The sequence below is a fragment of the Macrotis lagotis genome, chromosome 4 (assembly GCF_037893015.1).
Source record: "Macrotis lagotis isolate mMagLag1 chromosome 4, bilby.v1.9.chrom.fasta, whole genome shotgun sequence".
NCBI classification, from domain to species: domain Eukaryota; kingdom Metazoa; phylum Chordata; class Mammalia; order Peramelemorphia; family Peramelidae; genus Macrotis; species Macrotis lagotis.
In genome coordinates, this window is record NC_133661.1 from 181355960 (window position 1) to 181375271 (window position 19312).

The window sequence follows — 19312 nt, forward strand, 5'->3', positions numbered from 1 at the left end:
AAATTTTTGAAACACATTTTATAATAAAATTCAGACTTTTAAATCAGATTTTTCTTTCTCCTCCCCCCTCCCCCCAGTCAGTGAGGTACAACTCTTAAATCATTAGCCTTTTGTTGCTTGGTGAATGTTCTTTTATAAGTGTTTATGTCCTTTGTCTCCCCAGCTGTGTGAAAGGGAAAGGGCCCTTTGTCTTATTTCTCCCCACCCCCTCCCCAGTGTTTTCCCCATCCTCCCCATAGCTTAGACTGCAAAGTTTCTCAGTCACTGATGGCCTGGCCTAGGTCAGTTTTCCTGTTCACTAGCATCTCCAGCAGAGGGCAGATAGGGGCAAGCCAGGACAGTCGATGGCCCTTCATTTGGATTCCTGGCTCCCCACAGGCTGGCAGCCTATCTGCTGACTGAATTATTTTTTCTGTGACTTGGGGAACCTGAGTACTTTCCATGCAGTGAGCCTCACCAGGGCAGTCCTGGTCCCAAGGGAGAAGTACCAATTATCTTGAGCTTGAAGCTTTCGAGACCAATCCTACAGTCCTGGTTAATTTATTGAAACTTAATTGTGCACGGTACTGTATCAACTGTGAGAAATACTGTGTCCTTCAGGGTCTGCACACCCCGGAATGACTACAAGTGGGAGTACCTGCTCCTTTTTCCTTTGCTCAGATGTTGTCCTTTGTAATCTAAGACCATGACATCAAATAAATCATGGTATGACTTGTACACTAACTATGTTTATTATAGTGAGGAAAATGTTGTACAAAGACGTTCTCCTCACGAACTATTTTCACCCCCTAGCCTCATTTGATTGGAAATAGGGAAGCTGTGGGAATCCTTGGCTTTTTGAATACAGTGCTCCAAGCATCACTGAGCAAAGTGCCAGTATGTGATTTTTCTGAAGACAAATTGGTGACAAAACAACATAGTTAACCTGTCTCTTGATGGTCTAATTTTTAATAATTTTTTGCCAATGTGGTATAACTATTTTGTCTCTTTCTATGATCTAAATCGTTAGTAAGGTGATTGAATTGTTTTACTCAGCTCTGTAACCCTACTCCCCCCAGAACTCAGTCTTTGGTTTCTTGGAAGCTGCTGGATCAGACAACTTATTTCTAAACCTTTAATACAGGTCACTGACTCTGAACTGTGCATACTAGAAAAGGACACAGAGGACAAGTGTTGAATGGTATTTTACCTCAAAGTTGTTAATGTGATATTAATGAAGTCCATGATCATTATTTTTTTTTAAAATAGTAGACAGCTATGGTAGTTGAAGTCATTTCACTTGAATGCCATCTTCCCTCCCCCGCCCCTTATTTTTATTCTTTCTAGTTATGTATTAATTTTGAACTTTGCTCTATCAAGTTGGTGGTCTGACTAGATAAAGAGCTGATTCAGGAGTATCTCCCACAATAGTAATGTGTTATTTCCTGTTAAAATATAAATTAAATTTTTGTTATATTGTTTGCTATGTCTATTATTCCCAAATCTTCTTGAAGTATTCATTTATGTAAATATGCAACTTCTGTACATTCAATAAACTTTTGACTTTTCTTATTTCTTATTCTTGAAATATTTTCTAACATTTTTCCCCACCAGTTCTCAGCACATTGAGTGGACTCCTATGTCAGATTTACATAGAATGGGTAGGAAGGTATGTGCTTTCAGCTATAACACTGAATATTGATAAGATCAGAGAGACCCAATAGATTACTGGAGTGGAATTATGTTCACTTTAAAAAAATACCGTATTGTTGAACATTCAGCATATGATCTATTATGGTGCTTAGACCTTTCAGTTTTATTTAAACAGCCAATTACCCTCCATCTGATTTGTTTTCTTCACTCCTCCAATACCCTTCCATGAAGGGTTCTCTGTAAATTCTTTTTCATTAACTGGATCTTCGTTTTATTACCTGGGTACAAACTACCAGTGACATCTACTTGAACATCATCTGCAAATTTACTAGACTTATTACCAGGAAGTTAATGAATGAAGATGTTAGAGATGCTTATATTTGAGAGAAGAGATTTAAAACAGGAACAGGAACAGATCATATAATCACAGATTTAGAGTTTGCGGAGTCCTTATAAGTTACCTTGTTCAACCCCCTTGTTTCAAGGAAAGTTGAGGTCCAGAGAGACTGTGATACATGGCTACATGTTGGGACCATGAGCTGATCCCAGGTCTTAGGACTCCAGATCTAGCACTCTTAACACTACCTCTAGGATTTCTCCATATGATGTAGAAGAGGACCAGTTCATTGCAAAGGGAACCAGGACTTTGTTGAGTATGAGGTTCTCAACACTTTTTTCTGTCTTGAGATAAGAGAATCTCTAATTTGAGATTGAAAGGTTGGAGAAAAAGGTAGGACACTGGAGAAGAGGGTCAGTAAACGGGGAAGAAATCCAGAACTTTCTTTAGATTGCTTAGCTTTTGAAGCCAAGAGTTTGAAATTTGAAGCTCCAATTTTGGATTCTATGATGCAAGATTATAGATTTAGAGTTGGAAGAGGCCTTGGATGTTACAAAGCTGAAACCCCTCATTTTCCTGATGCTCAGAGAACTTCAGGGAGTTGTCTAATGACAAGCAGAGCAGGGATTCAAACATGGGTCCTCCTAACTCCTGATCCAGCTTTCTTGTGCTAGATGCCTTCTGTATTAGAAGAATGAAGGTTTGTACATTGTCCCTCCCCTCCTTCCCACTGCTCCCCAGGGGGCCCTGTGGCATGCTAGACCTGATTCATGCAACCAGGCTGGATCAGCAAAGACTTTGATGGGGATAGATTGAGACCTTGGGGAAAGAGGATCATATAATTAGTGAAGGAATGTTGAAAAAAGTTATCATCTATGTGCATTGATAATAAAAGCTATGCAAATATTATGCAAAATAAATGGTAATTATTGTTGAAACAACAACTTAAGACAGTGTGTATAACAGTAGACTCTATAAAAGGTGTTGCTCAAATCAAAGCTGCTCTTATTTTTTGTAACTCTCTCTGTATAGTTCCCTGAAAAGAAGTAGCTTGTATACCCTCTATGTATGGATATCTGCCTGTGTTCCCTGATTACATTTTTTGTACTCTCCCCTCCAGTGCCTCTAACTCAGCCAGTACCTCCCGGGGCAGGTCCTGGTTGACCTGCTCCCTCAGATAAGTTTGTATTTCATGAACCTCCTGATTCCAAAACTCTTTAGGCAATGAAAACAGCTCAGAGAAGTCCACAGACCCCAAGCCACTCAGATTCAGTGCTCCTTCTTTCGGCACTAGCCCCACTGGTGTCTTTTGGGCACTCTCCTCACCCTCTAACCTTCGGCAGATCCAGTCCAGCACACGAGAATTTTCCCCAAAGCCTGGCCACAGGAATCGACCTGATGCATCTCGCCGGAACCAGTTGACGTGGAAGATCCGGGGAAGCTTGGCTCCCTGCTTCCCCTCCATGTTCAGCCAGTGCTCCAAATAACGTCCAAAGTTGTAACCAAAGAAGGGCCGCATGGCAAATGGATCATGCATAATGGTCTTCCCTGGGAAAGTAGAAGAGGGAGACGGGTTACCTTCCTTGCTTGTAAGGGGAACCGCTGAACCAGAATTATGGGGAGTTATGTAATAGGGATTCCCTCAGTGAATGAAGAAGCAGCAGGATGGTAACACTTTCCTATGAGGTCCTTGGGGTTGATGTGAAGAAGGCAGATAAGGTCAGAGGGATAAGGAAAGGTTTGAGGAGCCTAAGTGATTGAGGTCTGTCAGATGCCAAGTAGGCAAGGCTGGGAAGGGGGATGTGCCTTAGTAAAGGACAAGGATTCTCACCTTTGTGTTCAGCTGCAGCAGTGGACTCAGAGCGCATGGCACTGCCCACAAAGACACCATGGCGCCAGTTGAAGGCTTCATATACTAGGGGTACTCCTGGGAAGTCAATTAAGCAGGATTACAAACAGCCATTTTCCAAGCCCCCAGTTGATCCTCTCTGCCTTTCATGTTTCTCCTAATGTCCTAAGGATCAGCTTGGTCCCATTGTCTTCTCTAAGTATCTAGACTGATATCCCAGAGGTAAGGGAAGATGGGAACTCTGAAAAAGGGCTCCTTCAGTTGAGAGTCTGGACTGAGTCAGAGCTCAATCTCTCTATACAGGAAGGGAAAGGTTCCCAATATAGAGGCAGATCACCAACCCAGAAGGGGTTGCTGAGCCTGCACAGCTTCTACCTTTGGGTCGCCGGCCTCCAAAGATGATGGCATCGATGGGCACCCCTTCGGCAGACTCCCACGCAGGGTCTATGATGGGGCACTGGCGGGCTGGGGCACAGAATCTGGAGTTGGGATGTGCACAAGGCTCCTTATCACCTGACAAAGAAAAATGCTTTTTTTCCTGAACCCAATCCAATAGGTACCTTGTTATTTGTCCACAGTTCTTTGAATAGTTTTCCTACTTATTCAGAACAGGGGAAGGGGCTTCTTTCCCAATTCTGGTAGATCTCACTCCCCAAGAGAATGTTGTTTCTCCTTTGGTGCTAGGGCTTATTGTTTACATGATAAAAGAATCCATCAAGGACCTGGGGCTTGTGATTGGACAGCCCCACTTGTAAATGACTTGAATTAGAATAAGTTGAAGTTTATCCCTGTAGAAGATTCTTTTGACCTTCTCTGCTTGGACTGACTGGAGGATGAGGATCACTTCTTAGCTTAGTTGGTTAAACGGAATGGACAAATACACAGGAGTGCAATAGCAAATAGGTATACCTCAGAAAATGGGTAAGGACCAAAGGTGGGGAGATACACCAATGGAAAACTCTTAGATGTTAAATGAGTATAGAAACACTCTCTTTCTGACCTAGGAGTTACAGCGGAAATTTCTGGGTTGGGAAACACCTGCTCAACTTATCTCCTCTGAGGTTGACTGCTCACCCAGGGAGCAGAGTCACCTACCATTGCACCTTCTCCCATCCTCCTCCCTCAGTACCCTGTCTGAGAGTATATATTTGGGAACTGACATTAGTCATAAGATTCCTTAGTTAAACTGCTGGATCCCAATATGATGAGAGGTTTGGGAAAATGACCTATGGGAAAGATTTAATTTTCTGGGTTTCTTCCACTGAATGGAAAAGGTTGAGAATGTGGTACATAGCTTGATAATGGTCTTTAAGAAGATGAGGAGTAATTACATAGAGGAGGGTGATTGTGATAATGGACCCTGAAAGTATGAATACAGGCTATAGGAACCACAAAAAGACCATCTTTCCATTTTGTTCCTCCCTGCTCTGACCCACATAAGTACTTAACTTCAGAGGGACAGAAAAAGTTAAGGGAGGGGCCAGAAGAAGGATGGACCCAAAGATGATGAAAGGGTTGAAAAACTGGTTTAAGGGGAAATACTAAGGGACATGAGATTATTTAGCCTAAGGGAAAAGGTGAGGGGTAGGTAAGGGAAGAGAGTATTTATACAATGAAGGATAATGCCAAGGTTTGGTTGCAGAAAGTGGGGCTGAGGGCCAAGTAAGATGAATATTCTCTCTTCCCCCAAGTAGACTTCAAAGAATAAGATAGATAAAGTTCTTGTTGGGTTGCAAGGGACTGTTAGGGAGGGCCAGGATCTAGGAGTTCTAGAGGAAAAGGCTTCTGTAATACTATGTTACTGGAGGAAGCTGGAATTCCTGGTATCGTGCCCAGGCCCGCAGGTAGGAAGGTGTATCTTTATGAGTTCAAATCCAGTCTCAGAGACTTACTAGCTGTGTGCCCCTGGGTAAGTCATTTAACCCTGTTTGCTTAAGTTTCCTCATCTGTAAGATGAGTTGTAGGAAATGACAAATAATTCTAGGATCTTTGCCAAGAAAACCCCAAATGGGATCATGAAGAGTTGAACATGACTGAAAAGACTGAACAACAAAGTAGGGTTTCAGGTAGGAGAAACACTTCCCTCCATTCACTGAGACAACACCTTAACCTCTGCCCCTTGATTTGATCTTCCCTTACCAGGTTTCCAGGCCTTGCCCAACCAAGAAGTGATGGTGATACCAGGTGGGATGGTCTGGTCAATGCCTTCCCAGTATACACCACCATCACTAGTCTCAGCCACATTGGTGAAGAGTGTATTACTTTGGATTGTGGCCATAGCATTGGGATTTGTCTTTGCAGAAGTTCCAGGTGCCACACCAAAAAAGCCATTTTCAGGGTTGATCGCTCGAAGGCGGCCTGGAAGAGAGGGGAGTGAGAAGAGGAGGTAAAAAGAGAGAAAAGTTGGAAGATGAGGTGAGGGAAAGGAGGATGTTGAGAGCCCTCCCTCCCTCCCTGGCCCAAAGCCAAACATAATAACTGCAGGCGAAAGGGCTCTTGAACCTCCTGAGCAATACTGGCTTCTATGCTGTCTATAGGGCAGGGGTGATCCCTACCAGTGGCAGAAGGGAAGGCTGTTGATCCTATTTCCAGGACAGGTAAGAGATGGCTATCTTGATAGAAAAAAAGTGTATCTGTGGTATATGAGTGTGTGCAAGGCTTCTCACCATCACTGTCAAACTTCATCCAGGCAATGTCATCACCTACACATTCCACTTTCCAGCCAGGCAAGGTAGGCTGCATCATGGCAAGATTAGTTTTGCCACAGGCACTAGGGAAGGCAGCTGTTACATATCGTTTCTTCCCAGCAGGGTTTGTGATTCCCAGGATCTGAAGGGGAACAGGGGAGATATTCATAGACACATAACTAAGAGATAGAAGTTTTGTAGAAGCAAGAAAAAGGTCTGTGTCTAGTAGTTTTTAGAACTAAGAGGCAGTGGTTGCTTATGAGTTAATAGGGAAGAAGAGAGTTTGTTCATTAAATACCTGTTCCTCCCTGCCACTTGACTTCTGGGTAGGCAGGGAACTGGCCAGGGAGCAGCCAGGAGCTCAAGTAACCCATTAACAAAAGAGCAACCACAGAGAAGGGGACGGGGGTGGCTTTGGTTGGGACCAGTCAGGCACTTTCTATTGCCCCTCCCTTAAAAACCAGCCCTCTTCATCCCCAGCCCCACCCTCACCAGCATGTGCTCAGCTAGCCAGCCCTCATCTCTGGCAAGCCGGGAAGCGATGCGAAGGGCGAAGCACTTCTTGCCCAGAAGGGAATTACCACCATAGCCGCTGCCAAAGGAGATGATCTCCCGCTGGTCAGGCACATGACCAATCAGTGTTTTCTCAGGATTGCACGGCCACTGGTTCACCAGCTCCCCTGAGGACAATGGTTTATGGGGGCATCTGGCAAGGATATAAAGCTTCAAGGGGTTTTGGGATGGGTGATTTCCTTGAGGGATATTCTCTCCTCTTGGGCAGAAGGGGGCCTTAAAGGAAGGTTCTCATAAAGTGGGCATGGGGAGAATCTTTACTTTGGGACAGAATTTCAGTTTCCACTTTCAATAGATAGGGTCTTAAGGTCTTTCTTCTTTCAGGATGATGAGGTAATTCTAAGTGTTGATTCTCACCTTCCAGGGGCAAAGGTCGGCCCACAGAGTGCAGACACTTAACGAAGTCATTGTCCCCTAAGGCCTGAAGCACAGGCTTTCCAAGGCGGGTCATGATTCTCATGCTGGCCACCACATAGGGGGAATCAGTGAGTTGAATACCCACACGAGATAAGGGGGACCCCACAGGGCCCATGCTGAATGGAAGTACGTACATGGTACGGCCTGGGGAAGGAAAGCTGGGTTAGAGATCCTGGCTTCAATCTTCCCCATCTCCCCATTCTTGCCTACGTCCCTCGCCCAGAGTTACCCCGCATGCAGCCAGGAAACCTCTCATCCACAGCTTTCTGAAACTGGGCTGGGGACATCCAGTTGCCCAGCTGTCCACGGACTCCCTCAGCTGGCATGGGCACTGTGTCCCTCTGAGACTCTGTCACAATCACTGTCTTGCTTTCTACTCGGGCCACATCCTTGGGATCAGTTCGAGCCAGCCAACTGGGAAGGGGATACCAGGAAAAGAGCGGTCACTCAGGGACTGAGAGGCAGCAGTCCCAAAGCATCCCTTTCCTCCTCTTCCCATTTATTCAGGGTCTACAGTGTATGCCAGTTCTCTCCCTAGACTCTAGTCTTCCTCTTCCCATTGGATTTTAATCACTCTGGTCTAGGGGTTCTTTACCTTTTTTCTGGGTCTTAGACCCTTCTGGCAGTCTAGTGAAGCTTAAAAGACTTTCTCAGTACAATCTTTTCAAATATTTTATATTTATAAAATATATAAGATAACAAAAGAAACCAATTATTGAAATGGAAATGTTAACCTTTCCCTTCCAAGTTCACAGTGCCCCTTAAATCTATCAGGTTCATAGATCCTAGGTTAGTAGTTTAGACCATGTCCAATCTTTGGTTTGGTTTTTCCATATACCCAGTACTACTGTGGCTGCCTCTACCCTAAACAGAAAGTACCCAAGTTGGTAATCTAAAACTCAAAAACCTTGATTTGCATGTTCTTCATTATAGAAATGAAGATATTCCTCCAGCCCATTATTCTTTCCTTCCAGGATTCCCCATCTGTTAAGTTTTCATTGGATTGGATCTGCTAAGATAGAACTGTGGTTTGTCTTTGCCTTTATGTACTCAGATTGGCTTGTCTCAGCACCTCAGCTACTTAGCCATCAAACTCACCAATTGTCATACTTAGAGAGTTTTCGGATAAGGCCTTCACGTTCCAGCATGGCCAATATGGCATCATTTTCTGCCTCACCACCATCACAGATATGGATGCCTTCTGGTTGACACAAGCGGGCACTTCGTTCCACAAAGTCCCTCACCTTAGCTGGAAGCTGACCCAAATCTCCACTGGTTACCCGTAATGCATGGTTGCCCCGACTTGGGGCATAACCCCAGGGGCATAAACCATGCCAACTCAACCTGAGAGAGAGAGAGAGAGAGAGAGAAAGGATATTGATGACCAGAGTGGACTCTATGGTGGGAGATGTGGGGAAGAGGAAATAAGCACACGATAGTATACTGGAGCATATCTGTATATGTTGAACTACGAAGAGAGTATTTGTGCTATCCCAGAGGATGATTTGGCATGGGTTTAGGTTGTGTGTGGGTTGTGTGCTATAATAAAAACAGCAAAATCCCCCTAAAATTAAAAATAAATAAAAAATAAAAGCAGCTCTTGATATTCACCTTCATCACATGCCAAAAGACTGGGTTTGAGTCTTGGTTCTGCCATTTAATAACTTTGTGATGTTGGACAAGTCACTAAATCTTTCAGAACCTCAATTTCTTTAGCTACAAAATGGAGCTGCTACTTGAACTATCTGTCCATATGATTGTTGTAGTAATCAAATGAGATGAGAGGCAGTGTCTATAGTCTCAGAGTGTAAGCTAGAGAGCAAATGCCCATCCACATAGAGAAAGCTTAAGTCAACGAAATTACACGTCAAAAACAACACAAAACACATGAGGGTGTTATATAACATCTGAAATACAATGTAAATCTAAACTATTCTTACCTTTACATTGTATGCTCCCTGAGATCATGGGAGTGGTGTATTGTTTCATCTTCATATATAATAATGTATCTTATTTTATTTAGGTTTTTTTTGACTTACCCAAGGTCACACAGGTAATTATTAAGTGTCTGAGGACAAATTTTAACTCAGGTCCTCCTGACTTCAGGGCTGGTGCTCTATTAATTTGTACCACCCAGCTACCCCAAGAATGCATTTTATAATGGAACCTTTAGGGATAATCTATCTGGGTGATAAGGGAGTCATGCTCCAGTAACCATGGGAAAATAGTCATGTGAGTGTCTGAGTATATTTGCTGATTGGGCAGCTTTGGTTTTATGACAGAATATGTGTGTCCCCTTCCTTTTCTCCAATCACTCCTTTAATTAGACCCTCATCACCTCTTGTCTTTTACTACTCTAAGAATCTTTTCACTAGCTTCCCTAACTCCAGCTTCTCCCTCTCCATCTTCAGTCCATACTATACCCAGTTGCCAAAACTGTCCTCCAAATGCATAGGTCTGACCATGTCACTCCCCTCCAACCTCAGAAAACTCGGTTTGGAACTTTGCTCTCACCTGGGCTCTGGCCTAGACCTGCAATTTCTCTAGTACAAGGAATACCTTCTCTGCAATTTATACACAGTCCCAGGGATGAGACACTGAGAGATTAAGTGATGGCCAGAGCCAGTTTCTGTCATGCTTGTCTCTTCCTGGTAAACCACTTGTCTACACTAGAAAAAACTCCATAAATGAGCATTGAGTCTCCCTACCTCAACCTCTCCATAGGACTCCAAGCTATGTTTCCAGCTGTATTTCCCATCACATTCCAAGTCAAAGTCACAGTGGATCACTAGCTATTACCTGCATCTGTCCTGCCATCTCCAAACAATAGTTCCACATTTCCCCCAGGATTTGCCCTGGTGATCTCACACCCTGGGAACATACTTCTTACTTATCTCCTTTTCAGTCTACTTTCTTTTCCTTCACTGTTTGGCCTTCATTTCCTTTTTTTCTTTTTCTTTTTCTTTTTTTGTGTGTGTCCTTCATTTTCAAAGAAGACCATGGCATCAAGCATGTGAAGTGGATTTGACTGAGGGGAGGCTGTGCTGAATCACCAGTCGCACATTCTCCTCCAGAGTCATCCAGGTCCAGTGGCCAGACATGAATCAGGATGATTGGAGATAGCCCTGGATGTGAGGTAATCAGGGCTAAGTGACATGTCCAAGGTCAAATAGCTAGTAAGAATCAAAGTGGTTGAGGCCAGATTTGAACTTCAGTCCTCCTGACTCCACGGTCAGTGCTCTATCCACTTGGCCACTAGGTCTGTCTCTTTCTCTTCACCTTTTCTTAGACCACTTTTTCTGGATCTCTTTCTTTCCCCATCACAGCCTACCTCATACTTACCTATGACTCTATCCTATCACTCTAGCACACTGAGGGAGGAGACTGTAACTTTTATCTGTAACCCCTTGACTTAAAACACAAGGACCAGAAATCACCAGAGATTACCTAGCTTTTTAGCACCAGATTCGGAATGCTTTACAAATATATCTTCACAACTCTGGGAAGTAGGGGCTATTATTATTTCCATTTTTAGAGAGGAGGAAATTGAGGCAAACAGGGTTAATTAAGTGGCTTGCTCAGTCACACAGCTAGTGTCTGAGGTTGGATTTGAACTCCAAGCCAGACATTTTATCCACTGCCTCATCTAAGTTTAATTCCAGTCTTAGACAATAGCTGTGTGAGCCTAGACAAGTCATTTAACTACTTCTGCTTCAGCTTCCTCACCTGTAAAATGAGATGGAGAAGAAAATAGCAAACTACTCCAGTACCTTTGCCAAGAAAAACCCAATTGGAGTCCCAGAGAGTCAGATATGATTGATATGACACCACCACTACTTCCTGACTCCAGGTCCAGTGCTCTGCCCACTACTCCCAGCACACCACTGGGCTTATAAATTTGATGCAGGCTGCTTTGACAAATTTACGTCACTAGCCACAACGGTAATTAAGAGGCCATCCTTATATTGGTAATTTATCTAGTATTAATGTATTTGTTTCTTTTTAAATGTTATTTTTCATGTACTTATCTTCTGCCTTCAAAACTATATTGTATGTAACTTTTGCTAGTAGAGACAGAATTATCTTAAGCACCCCCTGTTCCTCTAAAATGCAGTTTCTAGAATGGTTAACACCTCAATAAGATACTACTGACAAGCTGGGGAGCTGGCACTCTGCACACACTGCTTCTGAAAACTTTCCCTACACCAGAGGAGCACACTGGCCATTCCAGTCACTGTTACTAGTTTCAACAAGAGGGAAAGAAGTTCTGCCATCTGGCAGACTTGAAAGAACTATTTACAAGGCAGACTTGGGCAAGAACTGATATTTCTGTCCTATGTTGACCAACACCACCTCTCTTACCTTGACCCTGCCCTTCCAGATTCTGGGGGATTGGGGGGGGGAGGGAAGAGGGGGTTAATTCTGATTGGCCTGAACCCAGGGTGGGGCAGCCCTGAAAGAACAAAGGCCAAGAAAATGAAGCTGCCCTCCTCCCACAGACCTAGAACCACCTCCAAACACACATGACTGGCACTTTGGAATCAACTTCCACCCCCTGTATCTGTCTGGGAGAGGCACCCCTTTAGAGGTTTGTAGATGTGATGTCTGGAGACTATAATAAGTGTCTGGAGACAGTTGACAAATGATCCCAGGAAAGCACCTGTCCTCCTGGGCCCCCTCCCCCCCTCTGAAATGGCTTTCAGAGGTAAGACCAGACTGGGGTGAGGAAGTAGACTGACTGGCCATGTGGTCAAGGCTGGATCAGAGCCAGAGCAGCCAAGGGATGAGGCAGGGCAGACTCCTGCCGCCCTCTTTGGAAGGCATCTCTCTCTGAGTCTTATCCTAGGTGCTGCTGAAATACAGGGCGCTGAACATGGTCTTGTGGGGCGCCTTATCTTGGAAAGTTTATCATCAAGTGCCCTGAGCTTCCTCTTCTCCGGAGACCGACCCGGGCTGGCTGTGGAGAGCGGGCCCGGGAGAGGCGGGTGTGGGTGGGCGCTGGATGGAGCCGGGGGTCCAGGGCCAGGAAGGGGAGGAGGCGGGCCCCGGAGGCGCAGCTTGCCCTGCCCGCTCCCGGGGGTGGCCGGGCTCTGTGCCAGGCGCCGCTCCCGGGGGATGCGTGTTTACCGCTTGCATCGGCTCTTCTCCCTGGCCCCCGCCCCCCAGGCCCCCCGGGCGGGCCCGGACCTTCCCGACGGAGCCCAGCTTGAGCGGGAGAGAAGCGCGAGCGGAGGCGCACGTGCGGCGGGCGGCGGGGCGGGAGAAGTCCGGGCAGTCGGGGCTCCCGCGGGCCAGGAAAAGGCGGGGAGCCCCGAAGGGGGCTGGCAGCGGGGCCGGAGCGGCCCTGGTGGGGGAGGATGGGGGGCTTTGGGAGAGGCCGGGGAGGCGGCCCTTCACTCACCGCAGGCAGGGGCGACACAGAGAGGCCATGGGGCCGGAGCGGAGCGCACGCGGCACACGGAGCGGACCGGGGCGGGCAGGGGTGGTGGCGGGAGCCGGAACCAGGGCGGGAGCGGCTTAAGAGGGAGCCAGGGGGCGGGGCCGGGGCCGGGGCCGGGGCCGGGGCCGGGGCCGGGGCCGGGGGGAGGGCTCGGCGGGCCGCTCTGCCCGTTACCTGGCCCGCACCCAGGCCCGCCGGCCGGCCCCCGCCCCATCGCCGCCGGCCCAGCGCCCTCCCCATTGGCCCGCGGCCCCGGCTCGCGCGCTGCCTGGACCCACCCCGCGACTGCGGCCACGCCCCCCCCCCCCCCGCCTGATGTAACTGGGGAGCGCCCTTGCCTCCCGCCGCAAGCTCCCAGAGATGGGCGGGAGGACCCCAAGGTGGACGTCCGGACCCCCGGAGACCGTGTCCTCCAGGCTCGGAGCTGACAGCAGCTCTAAAGAGCATCCTGCCCGGCTCCCTTTCTGTTACAGTTGGGGAAACTGAGGCCCAGAGCGGCCCTGAGGTTTTCGGGAGCCTGTCCGGAGCTCCTCGGGGCCTCGGACTTCAGTGCTCCCACCATACGTGCCCCCTGGGCTCCCCTGCCTTTGCAGGGTTACAGATGCACGTTCCTGACCCCTCCTCACAGCTCGGTGCAGAGCCAGAGCGACCCTCTGCTGCTGCCCTGCCTCCCCGGCCCCGTCCTCGGGACGGGCTTCTCAGAGGCCCCGAGGAAGCAGCTCCCCGGAAAGCCTGCGTGGATTTCCTCAGTGGCACATTTCCTCCTCCCAGGAAAGTCCTTCGAACATCCTTTACAACACTCTTTCCTTGGGTCTTTTGCTTCTCTTCTTGGGTCTCCTCCTATTTCCTTGACTTGTTCGTTTCAGCCTCCTTTATCATCCTTGGTACACCCCAAAGTTCTGTGGGTGTACCCCAAAGCTCTGTCCTGGATCCTCCTTTTTTCTCTTTACCTCTTCCCACTTGAATACATATTAACTCTCTGAGAGTTACTTATCTTCAGCCTTTCTCTCTCTCTCTCTCTCTCTCTCTCTCTCTCTCTCTCTCTCTCTCTCTCTCTCTCTCCTGATCTCCCTTCTCACGTCATTAACTGCCAATTGGGTATTTAAACAAATGTCCTAGGGGCATCTCAAATTCAAGGTACCTAAGAGAGAGAGAGAGACCTCATTATCTTTCTTTCAAAGCTCATTCCTCTTCTAACTTTCCCTGTTCCCTTCAAGGACGGTAAAGACTGTTGTGATTTTTGTCTTTGAATCACAGTGTCTGCTTATTGAATTATAGCGGAAAGACAGTTGGACTTGGTTACTAAGCTGTAAGGCCAAGAGTAAGACACTTAAACTTTTTAAGCCTCAGTTTCATTTTCTGTAAATTTAGGCTAATATAATATTTAGTCCTTAACTCACAAAGTTGAATTGAGAATCAAATCATACAGGTAAAGTTCTTTGTAGGCCTTAAAGCAGCAAAAAAAAAAAAAAAAAAAAAAAGATCATTATTATCCTTCAAATATCCAAGATTCTCCAATAATTTATAAATTAATCTATTATTATTATAGCATTCTCTATTATATCCAAGTCATTCTCTATTATCCCCAAAGAAGAATCAAACATATGAGCCAAAGCACAATGAGGAGGTTCATGGTAAGAAGAAAAATGTCTCCTATATCACCCTCCTAGTTCTTCACATTTTGCATCCTTAGTGTCTTTCTTGAATCCTCACAGGTAATCACCAGTTATATAGAATCATTAACAAATTTTGACATTTCTTCCTTCACAAAGCCTCTCACATGTATTCCATCTTCCCTATCTACCTTCTCTGACAGCTCCTACCTAGTTCAGGCCCTTATCACCTATTCTCTTGGTTGTTGTTGAGTCATTTCAGTCTGTCTTGATTCTTTGTAATCCCTTTTTGGGCTTTTCTCTGAGAAGATCCTGGAGTAATTTGCCACTTCCTTTCCCAGCTTCTTTTACAGATGAGCATATTGAGGCAAACAGGGTCTAGTGACTTGCTCTGGGTCATACAGCTAGTAAGTGAGGTCAGATTTGAACTCAGGTCTTCCTGACTTCAGGCCTGAGGCTCTATCTGTCCATTGCCTGAATTATATAGTCCCTTAATTAACTTCCCTGTCTCAAAACTCTTTTTATTCTAAATCACACACCTGCCAAAAATTTTCCTAAATAGAAATCTGATCACATCACTTTCCTGCTCCATAAACTCAAGTGGGTGCCAATTATCTCTTGAATTGAAAACAAAATTTTCTGCTACTGTACCTCAGTGTACCTTTCCATCCTTATTAAACACTACTCCTTTCAGTCCAACTGGCCTCAATGTTTCTCATGTATATTAATCCATTTCCAGTAACTAGATTTTTGCACTGTAATATACACCCTTTCCACCTCTATCTCTTAGAATCCTTAGTTTCATACTTTTCAGCTCAACAATCACCTTCTACATGAGATGTGTCCTTATCTCTCCACTACTAACAGTTGAAGATTCCTCCTCCAATCATTTTTTTTCAATTTATGTGTGTGTGGTCTGATAAAATGTTAGTACTCTTTACCTTATTTCACTTTTATTTATTTCATTTTTTATGTTATTTTGGAACCAGGGTGGGCCTGTCATGAGATGCTTATTACCCTCAGCGATCCGAGCAACCACTCATTCTAGTTAATTTATCCTTTTGTGATCTGACCACAAATCTCAAAGAACAAGACAAGGATAACAGGAGCCCAGAATCCTGTTCAGGGTAGTTTCCTTCACAAGGTAAGATTCCAGGGTGGGGACTTAGGGTGTAGATCAACTAAATGAATGAAAATATTTTTAAGATAATTAATTAGATAAATTAGCAACACACATAAATATAGACATCCATATACGTATATATGTACATATACACATACATAAATATACATACTCACTCTTACACTTCTCTGGACATATTGTTTTTCCTAATAGAATGTAAGCTGCCTGAGGATAAGGACTGTTTTGATTTTTTTTTTTTTGTCTTTGAATCACAGTGTCTTGGAAAGCATTCAATACATGCTTATTGAATGGAATAGTGGAAAGAGAGTTGGACTTAGTTACTAGCCATAAGACCAAGGGTAAGACACTTAAACTTTTTAAGCCTCAGTTTCATTTTCTTTTTTTTTTTTTTAGGCTTTTGCAAGGTAATTAGGGTTAAGTGGCTTGCCCAGGGCCACACAGCTAGGTAATTATTAAGTGTCTGAGGCCGGATTTGAACTCAGGTACTCCTGATTCCAGGGCTGGTGCTCTATCCACTGTGCCACCTAGCCGCCCCTCAGTTTCATTTTCTGTAAATTTAGGTTAGTAATATTTAGTCCTTAACTCACGAAGTTGTGAGGATCAAATTAGATAATGTAAAATACTTTGTGGACCTTAAAGCATCAAAAAAGGTCATTTATCATTTTATCATACAAATGTCCAGGATTCTCCAATAATTTCCAAATTATTCCATTATTTTTATGTCATTTGCTATTATATCCAAAGAAGAATCAAAGTCTGAAGAATCAAACTTCTACATGAACTAAAGCACAAAGAGGGAGGTGCATGGTAAGAAAAAAGAACCTATACCATATTACCAAAAACTTGCCATGATTCCATTTAGATAGAAGATATGTGATCATAAATGAAGGGGAGTTGGTCCTGTAGGGAAAATATGAGTTAAGAAATCAACAGTGTGAGTGCTGTGTGGTACCAAAGAAATTTTTTAGCAATTATTTTATTTTCAATTATGTTTTTATTTTTTGTCTTTACCATCTCCCCCAGAATTGAAAAGGAGAAAAAAAGAAAAAGAAACAAAAACCCTTATAACAAAAATGCATAGTTTTAGAAAAACCTCAAAATTTGTGAATTAGTCATGTCAAAAGATGGATATCTTAATTCAGAATTTTGATTCCATCACCTAGGTAGCATGCTTCATTATTTATTTATTATTCCTCTGGAATCTTGGTTTGTCTTTAAACTATAAGTGTTTTCAAGTCTTTTAAAATTGCTTTTCTTTATAAAGTTTATTACATACTTTGTTCTTGCTTCACTATATCAGTTTATATAGGTCTTTCCAGATTTCCCTAAAAACCATTCCTTTTGTGATTATTTTTGGCATAATAGTTCTCTATTATGTCATTATGTCATATTTTATACCATAATTTATTCAATCGTTTCCCAGTTGATGGTTACTCCCTTAGTTTCCAGTTCTTTGACACCAAAGAGGGGCTACAAACATTTTTTAATATATATGGATCTTTTTCTTCTTTATTTCATCTCCTTGGGAGTATGGACCTAATAGTGGTGTTACTGGGTCACACTATGCATAAATTAGTGACTCTAGGGGCATAGTTCCAACTTGCTTTCCAGAATAGCTAGAACGGGGTAGGGGGCAGCTGGGTGGCACTGTGGATGGAGCACCAGCCCTGGAGTCAAGAGTACCTGAGTTCAAATCTGGCCTCAGACACTTAATAATTACCTAGTTGTGTGACTTTGGTCAAGTCACTTAACCCCATTGCCTTAAGTAAATAAAAAAACAAAAACAAACAAATAGAAAATACAGAATTGCTAGAATAATTCACAGTTCCATCAATAGGATACTAATAAAATTATTTTCCCAAGTCTCTCCAAAATTTGTCATTTTCCCTTTTTTATCAGCTTTGCCAATCTGCTGAATCTGAAGTAGAACCTCAAAGGCATTTTAGTTTGCATTTTTCTAATTATTAGTGTTTTGGAACATTTTTCATAAGGTCATTGATAGCTTGGATTTTTTTGCTTTGAATACTGTCTGTTTATATCCTTTGACCTTTTTTCAACTGGGGAAGTAAACATGAAATGTCAATAGAGAAATCCTTTTAATACATTGGGTAGACTCTCTCCAGGATTTATAAAAGGATATGGATAAAAATCACACAGGATAAGGAGGTAAAGATAAGTTGAGATTTGCATCAGTGGGAAGGAAATATTCACAACAGTGACTTCAAGTCCTGAAATAAATCAAACTCATGAGTGGAGAAATAAATTGCCTTTAATCAAGATAACAGCAATATAGCCACCCTAGCAGTTGTCCCACCAGATGACTCACAGGTCAAGGTCCACACACTTTTAGAAGAAAAGATAGAGAAGGGTCTATATTAGATAATTGAAGCCTGGTCACAAGATGCTTCCTGCTCTCAGCAATCCAAGCAAGGGAAACCCCTCATTCTGGTTAATTTTCCCTTTGTGATCTAATTCACCATAAATCTCATGAGTTAGATAAAGATATTAGGGACTGAGTTCAAGCTAGGTTCCTTTACAAAATAAGGTAAGATCCCAGGGTGGAAGACTTAGGATGTGATTCAGTTCAACTTAATTGAAAGTAAATATCTCAAGAGTAGGAGTATTAAGATATTATTAGAATTCTGACATAATTAGGATTATTAAGAGTGGCAGGTTATATGATAATTGATATTAGCCATTTTTCTGTCAGTGAACTCAGAGTCATTGAAGTACTAGCTTCAGACTTTGTTCATGTGGCTTAACTTCTAGTAAAACTCAGTTCCTGACTGTCCAAAAAGTTAGTCTTATTCCCTGCATAGACTGGGTAAGATTCAGTCAGAGAGGGGAATTATCTTCCAGTGCAATTGGTTTCCCTGAGCTTTGCTTTCCTGTATGCCACCCCCCCCCTTTTAAAAATAAAACAAAACAAAAACCAATTTATTTTAATAAACTTTTTTCCATCACAGTTTCTTTCTCTCCCCTTCACAGCATTCCCATTATAGAACAGACCCCTTCTTTCTAACAAACATGTAAAGAATCAAAACACTGATTTCCTCACTTTTTAGATTCGACCTTTTGCCCTGGCCCTGCTCACCAGTTGCAAGTCAGGATGCAAGGTACTTTAAATAAATCTGAAGGAGAATGACCACCAGAGGGCAGGATGCTATTGAACTAAGGGGCTCTCATTTTCTATCAGAATCTTCTTTCATTTTTGTTGCTCTAATTTCAGATGGACCAACAAGAAGTTTGGGGTTTGGGAACATCTTCCTCACAATTAATTTAGGATGAGTGGACAAAAGCTGGACTCAGACCCACCTGGACTTCAGAATCTGAGAATGAGAACCCCTAAACCCTCGCTCCAACTTAACCTATCTGATATAGAACTCTATTAGCCTCTTCCCCCAAATATGCCCCGTCTCTAAATTTCTGTCATCTGTTGGGGGTGCCACCATTCTTCTTGTCACTCTCTGTTTTCCATCACAGCCTACATCTAACCTGTTGACAAGTCTTTTAGATTCTACTTTTACAATATCTTTCATTTCTATCCCCCTCTCTCCACTCACATGAACAGCACTTGAGTCTCTAGCCTTATCAACTATCAGGGCGAGTATTGTAAGATC

General features: G+C 43.8%; 1 protein-coding gene across 1 annotated transcript; it reads right to left on the reverse strand.

Annotated features, from left to right (window-relative positions):
* Positions 1 to 1938: 1938 nt before the first annotated feature.
* Positions 1939 to 13041, reverse strand: PCK2 (phosphoenolpyruvate carboxykinase 2, mitochondrial). Its single transcript, XM_074234823.1, has 10 exons — positions 12897 to 13041; positions 8594 to 8839; positions 7725 to 7909; positions 7436 to 7639; positions 6998 to 7185; positions 6485 to 6647; positions 5958 to 6176; positions 4194 to 4331; positions 3801 to 3896; positions 1939 to 3517 (listed from the first exon to the last, which is right to left on the reverse strand). Exons 1-10 carry the CDS (start codon positions 12923 to 12925, stop codon positions 3063 to 3065), a joined length of 1923 nt encoding a protein of 640 aa, XP_074090924.1. The 5' UTR covers positions 12926 to 13041; the 3' UTR covers positions 1939 to 3062.
* Positions 13042 to 19312: the final 6271 nt, after the last annotated feature.

What these genes read in the sequence shown, in the direction of transcription:
- PCK2 (XM_074234823.1), bottom strand. Translation starts at nt 12,925, where the DNA reads ATGGCCTCTCTGTGTCGCCCCTGCCTGCG. An exon ending in GGCTAGCTGAGCACATGCTG is followed by an intron (nt 6,648 to 6,997) that starts GTGAGGGTGGGG and finishes GTTCCCCTTCAG; the next exon opens with ATCCTGGGAATCACAAACCC. An exon ending in GATGAAGTTTGACAGTGATG is followed by an intron (nt 6,177 to 6,484) that starts GTGAGAAGCCTT and finishes CCTCTCTTCCAG; the next exon opens with GCCGCCTTCGAGCGATCAAC.